The 11,731-nt window shown below is 40.9% G+C and overlaps 1 protein-coding gene across 1 annotated transcript; it reads left to right on the top strand.

The window, feature by feature from the left end:
* Positions 1 to 4,555: 4,555 nt before the first annotated feature.
* LOC117343405 (agglutinin-like protein 5) lies at positions 4,556 to 11,135 on the top strand. The gene is made up of 4 exons (XM_033905746.1): positions 4,556 to 4,656; positions 4,801 to 4,817; positions 9,642 to 10,239; positions 10,343 to 11,135. Exons 1-4 carry the CDS (start codon positions 4,556 to 4,558, stop codon positions 11,133 to 11,135), a joined length of 1,509 nt encoding a protein of 502 aa, XP_033761637.1.
* Positions 11,136 to 11,731: the final 596 nt, after the last annotated feature.

Raw genomic sequence — 11,731 nt, 5'->3', positions numbered from 1 at the left:
TTTTTTGTCAATGGTATAAATATAGCTATCAAGCATAAAATCAAATTTATACTGTTTCGTTGTTGTTTTTTTTTATTATCATACAATTAATATGCAAACAGCAAAGTATTTTCATAATCAAGTTTTTATCATTTCCAATACGAGTACCGTTGTCTCCAGGCCTGTTGTTGTCACTTGCTTTATTACATTATATATTTAAACATTACGCGGAAAAGTGTGTCATTATGATGCCTGTGGACGCTGCTGCTGCTGCTGTTTTGTTTTTTTGTTTTTTTTAATGATTGATAAAAATAGTCACCATCAATTTCTGTTTCCCCTGCGGTCTCTGTCGCGTACATTGTGCACGGTAGGGATGAGGTAGAGTGAGGGGAAATAGAATATCACCACAAGCAAGGAAAACAGAATGTATGAGCAATTTTGTATTGTTGAATAGATTTCCAGACAGAAACGAAGCAGTAGCTACCATATTAAATGCGACAGAATCGCACCAAAACGACGAAAACAGGTGGTCTCTCAAAATATTTGAAGAATTGTATCTTTCTAACACGCCTTATTAAGTATATATGCGGGAAGAGGTTATTTTACTGTAGAAGTCAGCGATATGTAAAAAGTGGCTTTAGAAGCATGTATATTTTTCTAACAATTATCACCTCATGTTGAAGATATACAAACGTAACAGAGTGATTCGTCTCACGATGATATCAATTGCATATTACATATTGCCTGAGACTGGGAACATGTCGACATGACGTCTGGTATAAAGTAAAGGGCTGTAATTACACAGGTCTGGAGACTGGGAACATGTCGACATGACGTCTGGTATAAAGTACAGGGCTGTAATTACACAGGTCTGGAGACTGGGAACATGTCGACATGACGTCTGGTATAAAGTAAAGGGCTGTAATTACACAGGTCTGGAGACTGGGGACATGTCGACATGACGTCTGGTATAAAGTTAACGGCTATATAATCATCGTAAAAGAGTCCGCGTACGTAGCTACATTTTGTAATCAAATTGTAACGGTGACTGGTCCACAGGTTCAACAAAGTACATTCAAAGTGTCTGGTCATTCAAAATTTCACCTCCATTTTGAGTCACAATTAAAGCGCCAATAAATTAAGTATCAGAATTCAAATATATAGATCACCGAGCATAAACTTACATTAAGATTCAGTAACATGATATTTGGTTATTCTAGACCATTCTAAAAACTCACTGTAAACATGCATGTCTTAGAAACTTTAGGGCTGGAACCATTAACTGCACTTGTTATATTTGCGCTAATTACGCTTTTTAATGCCAGTTTTATGGCAAATAAATATTACTGGCGCGCTAATTAACCAACGAGTTGGAATGTTAGTGTGCCAAAAAATAGTGCATTTACACTAAAACCAAAATGTAAAATAACTGTTAGAATTATAAAAACCAACGTTGGTCTTTAAATCTATAATAGACAGGTAGATAATTGGCTCTGTTTCAGCTAATTACTTAACAGTAATCTGAAATTAGTTAAAGATAAAATGTGTGTCAAATCATTTATATGAAACTACTGGTGGGGCGACACCTGAAGGATGTCACAGAAAGAATGAAGCGTAGTGAGGGGCGATAACTCAGTTTTTAGGTCTCACACAACTAATTATTTCACTATATGGTATTACCAATGACTCAATCCCCTCAATCGCTCATTTCAAGTTCAAAATGTTGTGAAATTTGTATCAAATTAAAGTTTGAAGATTTCCCTACCAGAAAAAAGATGGTATTGCATAGGTTTAATAGCATATAAGAGCACATCTGTACTTGGAAGACAGTAACCCTGATATTTACAGTGCACAGGGGAACCCCCACCTGGGGAATTTCCCGCCTTTTTACACCTGGATTCCTACATCTTTCTATTTATACCAGGAGTGTATATTTTTGATTTTTTTTTAAATATCAAGACCCTACTCTTTATTCTCGTATATAGCAAGTACCCATTGCGTGTGTTATATACTCAGGAAATAGCTACAAACCAAAGAAACACATTTTCCTCAGGGACCTGGTTCATGTGAAACACCAGCTGATTGGCTGAATTAGCTGTGTGAGACCTTCATCAAAACCACTCAATATCTATTTCAACCAACGAGAAGACTTGTGTTGTTGGGCCGCACTCAGGGTTGCGAGTTCGAAACACACGTGGGGCAGTTGCCTTGTATTGACCGTAGGTCAGTGGTTTTTCTCCGGGTACTCCAGCTTTCCCCCACCACCAAAACCAGGCACGTCTTTAAATGTTTAAATGTTTTAATATGACGTTAAACAAAAATAAGTAAAACTGTGTTGTTGCCAAGGAAATGGAGCCCATTAAGTTGAATTTGCTGTTCCATAATACCCCTATTTAATTGAAATCAGACAATATCTAAATTTGGACCAATCAGAGGCCAAGAAATGGCGACCATATCGGTAAAATGTGAAAATGAGGTTAACAGAGGGACCAGTGTCCCATGATGTACCTACATATCATTTCATTAAAATCAGACAATATCTTAATTTGGACCAATCAGCGGCTGGGAAATGGCGGTCATTTGTTTAAAAAAAATAAAGTGAGGTTACAAGAGTAACCGGTGTCCCATGATGTACCTACATACCAAATATCATTGCAATCGGACAATATCTGAATTTGGACAAATATCCCCGAACAATAGGGATTAACTCGTTCAGATAGGAATATCCAGGATTTGATGGGAATTTACTCACCCAATATTAATCTTGGAGGAAATTGTTAATAAATCACACTTGCGCGAAGAAAATCCCATGTTTGTATTAATTCCCAAGTAGAACTATAATGATGCAAATGAGAGAAGGAAAGCTGTTTGTTTGTTTGACAAAACCATTTTATTTAAATGACATTTCGAGATTTCCCCGTAGTTCAAAGCCAGTATCAGTGTCTTTGTCAGTGGTCCATGTCGAGTATGAAACTACTATACGGCTGTTTCGTCCTTCTAATACTTGTCAGTGATGCTACGTAGGGACATTATACTGCTGCTTCGTCCCCTAGGACTCTTCAGTGATGCTAGGGATATCACACAGCTGTTTCAACCGTCCTAGACATCCTACCGCTGTCACATCTTTCTAGGATTCGTCGGTGACGCTAGATATATCATACAGCTGTTTTGTCCTTCTAGGACTCATCAGTCTTTTAGGGACATCATACAGTTGCTGTTAAGTCCGTCTAGGACTCGTCAGTCATGCTAGGGACATGATACACCTGTTTCTTCCGTCTAGGACTCGACAATGATGATAGGGACATCATACACTTGTTTCGCCCGTCAAGGACTCGTCAGCCATATTAGGGACATCATACAGCTGTTTTATCCGTCTAGGTCTCGTCAGTGATGCTAGTGATCAAAAGTGTGGAATTCCAGAAAGAAGTCGTGTCAAAGAGAATGATGTCACTTCCAGTGACCGATTAAGCTGCTTTGTGTTATAGCTGCCCAAGTGAGCTATAGAAGTATAATGTTTTCGATAATTTAGAGAAATTACAAATGGGTTCATAATTGTGAAGTTGTAAGATTATGGATTTGCTGATATTTGTACGATATAGGCCATACAACTTTGGCAAGTAGAAGTAAACACGACGGCGCTCCAGACTCCGACAAGCCTACAAAGAATAAGAAAGAAAAGACAGGAACGAACTCAAAAGGCGTTCTAGTTGTTGAAGGATGCAATCTCCAGTCGATTCGACATTCAGGACCCCGATGGGAAGTGACTAGAGCAAGAAGGACATGAGATAGTGTATAAAACAAATCCTCCACAGAACCTAAGGCGAATGTGCCAGGGTTGTAAAAATGTAAACATCATTTCTGGACCCAGTGTTTGAATAAAACGGAGAAGGAATTATGTAAGCTGATAAGGATATGATATGAGCAATCGAATTGAAACTGGCAGTAAATGTGACGAAGCAAAGGTTCAAGGAAATCGTTAAAGGAAAAAAAATGGAGGAAAAATGCAAGTCATATAATCCCAAGGAAGTGGAAGAAAAGAAAACATTATAAATGATGAAGATGTTGACTGTAGCCATGGAGACGGTCATAACAGAGATGAAAGAGAGGCAGTCAGGAGAAAACAACATTGTTGTTCACGGGATAGATATAGTAAAATCAGGCAACAAATTACAAAGGAAGCAATAGGATACTGAAGCAGTTAAAAAAATACGTAATACATGTAAAGATATACCAAGGAAAACAGCATTGTAAAAGTAATCAGTCTTGGTAGATACCATAAACCAAATGTACAGAATGAAAGAGACAATAATACTAGGAAAAAACATGGAGGAAGACCAATACTGGTGTCATTTAACATAAATGATTTGAAAGCTGGGCTTTTCAAAAATATAAGGCATCTACATAGAAAAGGAGAATACAAGAATATAAGGATTGCAAATGGCTATTATTTGCGACTGAAAACAAACAAATTGTACCAGATGTAAATAAGTTGAATAATTGGTGGGACATAAGAAAGACAAAAATCGAACTTGCTCTGTTTTAGTACAGTATAAAAGCTGACAGTTTCCTAAACAAGATGGAGGAAACCAATTCTAAAAGAAAATCAAAGAGTGGAGTACCAGAACTTCATGAAGGAAATAGGAGGGGACCTTCATTGCCAGCAAAGATGAAGACAAGGTAGAGGAACTAGCAATCTTTTTAGTAGTGTTTTCACTGAAAAGGACTGTGATGATATTCCAGTACTAAAATGTAAAGACAAAACACAAGATGCTGTAAATAGCATTGCCATTAAATCATATGTGTGTATATCCTTCACATCAGCATGTATGCAGAGACTGGTAGGTGTGTTAGTTTCAGACAATTTTGTCAAATAAGTTTTACAAGAAATTATTTATGGGGATTTTAGTATTGTTGTTAAACTGTGATTAGCCTAATTACCTTTTGAACAACCTGGCCCTGGAGAACATGAAGAGTAAAAATTATATCGGAGTAACCATTGACAAAAACCTCACGTTTGAGAAGTATATACAGCTACAAGTGACCAAGCCAAACAGGTCATTGAGTTAATAAAAGGCATTGATTCGCCCATATGTGGAGCTAATATGTAATTAATTTCCGGTCACCGAACAAGAAAAAGGAGACGGAACGATCGAGAAGGTACAGAGATGAGCAACAAGGATGTTACCACAGTTAAAAAGCATGGATAATGAGCAACGTCTAAAGTACCTAAAGTTACCGACAATGAAATTCAAACGACTGAGGGGAGATATGATAGAAAAGCATTTAGAATTCTGAAGGGGATATATGACCAGAAAGTTACAGAGAACTTGGTGCAGTTAAATATGGCTAGAGATACAAGGGAAACTCATTGAAATTAGCCAAGCAGCATTGTAACAAAGACATCAAGGAATACTATTTTTATACAGCATTGTGGACACATGGAACAGCCTACCGGAGAATGTTATCTTAGCCAGATCTACAAATCAGTTCAAAAACAGACTTGACAAACTATTGGTTTGATCCACAGCCAGCTATGGACCAGATAATGGAAGGACGATAAGTTACCTAGCGTTAAATCAAAACTCTGAACTGGCTATAGAGGACCAATAGGTCCCGCAGGCGGAGACTACATAAGAAAACATAAGAAAAAAAGCAAATGTCTGAAATGTAATCATTACGTGGTTTCAGGCCTGGAAATTACCATTTTAATGCATTATTATAGCCAGTGTCTTATCTGGGTATCTCATTGAACGCAAAATACGCACGCTTCACAGCCCAGATTACTGTTTTATTAACATATAATCATAAAAGTGACCACGCAGCTCACAGCCAGTGGGGATGATCTAACATTTTTTCGTGTCTAGATCTGTAGTTTAAGGCATATTATTACCCCGACAGAGGGCGGTATGGATCGTTATACGAAATCAAATATCATGTAATATTGTAATGCTTGCATTATTATTTGGAGACATGGAGGTTGCCCAGGATACTAATTAGATTATTTTTATAAATGATCATCAAACCGAGCGATTTGTGACTAGTGTTATAACTGTATATTTGTGGTAAGTATATATGTAAGGGCCGAGTAGGTATAGGTAACAACCTCATCATCTGATTCCGACAACAAATACGTTTAAACTAAACGTAAGACAGCGTCATCTTGAACATGTTGATTTAGTTGTCGGCGATATCAAGTACGTTAATGGCCTTTTTAATGGAACTTTCCTTATCTTACATCAAATTATAGAGTTTATAGAGCTACCGGTTGTCACGTGATCCCTCACCAAAAATAGTATAATTACATCCACCGATTGGTTATATGGTCCGGGAACTAACATGCTGTTACCTATCCAACATCGTCCTCCATAATACATCATAGTCGTAGGAACAGGTCCGTCCGACCAGGATAACTACAACCTATACATATGTGTACATACATCAGGAATCCAGTTGCACATCTTTAAAAAATAATAATATAATAAAGTAAATAAATTGCGCTGCAGGTAGGACGTCAGAATTGTACCTGCTGCCCACATTGCATAGTCGTAAGAGGCGACTACATTTGGTATCTGATATTTTCTTTTCTTTCTAAATACCTTTCCTCTCCCTAAATGTTTACCTTGATACTGCCCCACTTATGGACTTTAGTTGAGCGTTTGCCCTTGCGAGGAAGGTTTTGGGTTCTGTCCCCTGGCCGAGACATGCTAGAGACCTGCTGGGTGTCCTCGGCAGTATGTTACAGAGAGGTAGTGAGACCTGCTGGGTGTCCTCGGCAGTATGATTACAGAGATGTAGTAAGACCTGTTGGGTGTCCTCGGCAGTATGTTACAGAGAGGTAGTGAGACCTGCTGGGTGTCCTCGGCAGTATGTTACAGAGAGGTAGTGAGACCTGCTGGGTGTCCTCGGCAGTATGATACAGAGAGGTAGTAAGACCTGCTGGGTGTCCTCGGCAGTATGTTACAGAGAGGTAGTGAGACCTGCTGGGTGTCCTCGGCAGTATGTTACAGAGAGGTAGTGAGACCTGCTGGGTGTCCTCGGCAGTATGTTACAGAGAGGTAGTGAGACCTGCTGGGTGTCCTCGGCAGTATGTTACAGAGAGGTAGGGAGACCTGCTGGGTGTCCTCGGCAGTATGTTACAGAGAGGTAGTAAGACCTGCTGGGTGTCCTCGGCAGTATGTTACAGAGAGGTAGTGAGACCTGCTGGGTGTCCTCGGCAGTATGCTACAGAGAGGTAGTATTATACAGTCGGCATCAGTTTCGCGTTATCACATGAGGGACAAACACATTCACCACACAAATGTGTCTAGCGAATAGACAATGCCGTCCTGTAATGACGAAAGGACGTTAGATAATACTAAACCAAGCCAAACCAAGTGTATTTGCCTGTCACTATGTCGGCACTTAAGTACATGTACATGTACCAGTTGTGCTGTGTTATGGTCATCATTCTAAACGAATCATGTTCCTTTTAATGCTGAAATGAATAGCCTGTCTAGACATGGTTTCTTCTTTCATAAACTAATTTGTACTCTTCCTAAATGTATTGACCCACCTCAAAACATGTTTAATGCGACAGCAGAGCTGCTATATGCACTACACAACTCTGCATGCATGTGTTCTTTGTTTTGGATTTATATTAAAACGCAGCGAGTTTTAATTATACGCATATTTCAAATTTAGTGTCAACCTTTATTTTACCATTCAAAATCGTGCTACTCGTCAGAAGTGCAAACCAATAACTAATGTTAACGGTCACTATCTAAACACCTTGTGATGTTCAATTGCGATTAATACAGACGTCTAGCCGCTCCAATTTTCTGTGTGGGTGCACAATTATGAACATAAATGTATCGAGAAAAACATGTTGTTATGTCTGTACACAATCTACAACTTTTACAGTAACGGTCTTCTATAAAGCGGGGTTTATAAACAGGAGGATGAGATGCCCCAGGGGAAGTGAATTATCTTGTGCCACTCTCGTATAAGCTCCTTTCCTCATAATTATATCCATGCTACATTAAACGCATCCATTGTTTAAAAATAAATATCAAAAAGCCAACATTTCGTGTGTTTCTTCATCACGATTTCCGTGACAGTACGTGTGTTAAGATTTCCGTGACAATGCGTGTGTGAAGACTTTCGTGACAATGCGTGTGTTCAAATTTCCGTGACTGTGCTTGTGTTAAGATTTCCTTGACAATGCATGTGTTTTTTTCACGACTTCCATGAACGTGACAATGCATGTGTTTATTTTCTATTTCCATGACAATGCGTGTTTCTTTATCACGATTTCCGTAACAACGCATGTGTGTTTTTACGATTTCCGTGACAGTGCGTGTGTTTATACACGATTTCGGTGGCAATGCGTGTGTTTTTTATCACGATTTCCGTGGCAATGCGTGTGTTTATTTACGATTTTTGTGACATTGATTGTGTTTCTTCATCACGATTTCCGTGAAAGTGGTGCATGTGTTCAGATTTCTTTGACAGTCCTAGTGTTCAGATTTCCGGAACATTACGTGTGTTCAGATTTCCGTGACAGTACGTGTGTTCAGATTTCCGTGACAGTGCTTGTGTTCAGATTTCCGTGACAGTGCGTGTGTTCAGATTTCCGTGACAGTGCTTGTGTTCAGATTTCCGTGACAGTGCTTGTGTTCAGATTTCCGTGACGGTGCTTGTGTTCAGATTTCCGTGACAGTGCTTGTGTTCAGATTTCCGTGACAGTGCGTGTGTTCAGATTTCCGTGAAAGTGCTTGTGTTCAGATTTCCGTGACAGTGCTTGTGTTCAGATTTCCGTGACAGTACGTGTGCTCAGATTTCCGTGACAGTGCTTGTGTTCAGATTTCCGTAACAGTACGTGTGTTCAGATTTCCGTGATAGTACGTGTGTTCAGATTTCCGTGACAGCGCGCGTGTTCAGATTTCCGTGACGCTGTGTTACTCAACTCTCGGGCAATTTTGTAAACGTACATATATCACTAGTGGTAAAATGAACTTCCGGTCTTTGATTAGATTACATTTCGATTTAATTTTTTTTGCGTTTTTATGTCACAAAATTTTTGTGTACGTCATCAAAAGTTGGTCGACGTCTTGTTTAGATTGTTTAGATTGATGCACAGACTGCTACTGAATCTACTCTACCCTGGTATCAGAAACTGTTACGTTCTCCCCATCCGCTGCAAAATATTGCTTGTAACGACTTGTCTGATAAAGATTCTCTCGATAATTTTGATATTGGTCGCTTATTGCATTTGACAAGAATTTTCGGTGACATGAAGAAAGTCGAGATTTCTTTTCAAATATCTAGAGGGGAAAGCGGCCGATTGAAAAACATAGAAACAATATCTGTCGCGTAGTATGTTACTACTTAGAGGTTCTGTTTGGCGACAATTTAACAATTAACACGATACGTCACAGACCAATTCAGGGTCTTCAACTTCCACCGTGACAGTGATCAGCCGACGTTTTTGGCGGGAAGCAGATAGCACCGCGTTCCATACACGCGTGTGTATAGGCCACGACTGTTTATATGAAAATTTGAAAGACATATGATTATCATTGGTTTGTCATATAGTTGTTTCTGACTAAATAAATGTGAAAATGAAAATTATTCAAATCTATTTTTTATTATTGTATTAATTAATAACTTTATATATTCCACAGCTGCCGACTCATACAGATCAGTTCACAATCCCACAGCTGCCGACTCATACATATCAGGTCACAATCCCACAGCTGCCGACTCATACAGATCAAGTCACAATCACACGGCTTCCGACTCATACAGATTAGATCACAATCCCACAGCTGCCGACTCATACAGATCAGGTCACAATCCCACAGCTTCCGACTCATACAGATCAGGTCACAATACCACAGCTGCCGACTCATACAGATCAGGTCACAATCCCACAGCTTCCGACTCATACAGATCAGGTCACAATCCCACAGCTGCCGACTCATACACATCAGGTCACAACCCCGCAGCTGCCGACTCATACACATCAGGTCACAATCCCACAGCTGCCGACTCATACACATTAGGTCACAATCCCACAGCTACCGACTCATATAGATCAGGTCACAATCCCGCAGCTGCCGACTCATATAGAACAGGTCACAATCTCGCAGCTGCCGACTCATACAGATTAGGTCACAACCCCGCAGCTGCCGACTCATATAGAACAGGTCACAATCCCACAGCTGCCGACTCATACAGATCAAGTCACAATCCCACAGCTGCCGACCTCATACAGATCAGGTCACAATCCCACAGCTGCCGACTCATACAGATCGGGTCACAACCCCGCGGCTTCCGACTCATACAGATCAGGTCACAATCCCGAAGCTGCCGACTCATACAGATCAGGTCACAATCCCGAAGCTGCCGACTCATACAGATCAGGTCACAATCCCACAGCTGCCGACTCATACAGATCAGGTCACAATCCCGAAGCTGCCGACTCATACAGATCAGGTCACAATCCCACAGCTACCGACTCATACAGATCAGGTCACAATCCCACAGCTTCCGACTCATACAGATCAGGTCACAATCCCACAGCTGCCGACTCATATATATCAGGTCACAATCCCACAGCTGTCGACTTATATAGATTAGGTCACAATCCCACAGCTGCCGACTCATATAGAAGAGGTCACAATCCCACAGCTGCCGACTCATACAGATCAGTTCACAACCCCACAGCTGTCGACTCATACAGATCAGGTCACAAGCCCACAGCTGCCGACTCATACAGATCAGGTCACAATCCCACAGCTGCCGACTCATACACATCAGGTCACAATCCCGCAGCTGTCGACTCATACAGATCAGGTCACAAGCCCACAGCTGCCGACTCATACAGATCAGGTCACAATCCCACAGCTGCCGACTCATACAGATCAGTTCACAATCCCACAGCTGCCGACTCATATATATCAGGTCACAATCCCACAGCTTCCGACTCATACAGATCAGGTCACAACCCCACAGCTGCCGACTCATACAGATCAGTTCACAATCCCACAGCTGCCGACTCATATATATCAGGTCACAATCCCACAGCTGCCGACTCATACAGATCAGGTCACAATCCCACAGCTGTCAACTCATATAGATCAGGTCACAATCCCACAGCTTCCGACTTATTTTGATATATCAGGTCACAATCCCACAGCTGCCGACTCATACAGATCAGGTCACACTCATAGCTGCCGACTCATACAGATCAGGTCACAATCCCACAGCTACCGACTCATACAGATCAGGTCACAATCCTACAGCTGCCGACTCATACAAATCAGGTCACAACCCCGCAGCTTCCGAATCATACAGATCAGGTCACAATCCTGCAGCTGCCAATTCATACAGATCAGGTCACAATCCCACAGCTTCCGACTCATACAGATCAGGTCATAATCCCACAGCTTCCGACTCATACAGATCAGGTCACAATCCCACAGCTGCCGACTCATACAGATCAGGTCGCAATCCCACAGCTGCCGACTCATACAGATCAGGTCACAATCCCACAGCTGCCGACTCATATAGAACAGGTCACAATCCTGCAGCTTCCGACTCATATAGAACAGGTCACAATCCCACAGCTGCCGACTTATAGATCAGTTCACAATCCCACAACTGCCGACTCATACAGATCAGGTCAAAATCCCGCAGCTGCCGACTCATATAGAACAGGTCACAATCCTGCAGCTTCCGACTCATATATATCAGTTCACAATCCCATAGC

Source organism: Pecten maximus, chromosome 15 (assembly GCF_902652985.1).
Source record: "Pecten maximus chromosome 15, xPecMax1.1, whole genome shotgun sequence".
NCBI classification, from domain to species: domain Eukaryota; kingdom Metazoa; phylum Mollusca; class Bivalvia; order Pectinida; family Pectinidae; genus Pecten; species Pecten maximus.
This window is presented reverse-complemented; position numbering and strand designations above follow the sequence as displayed.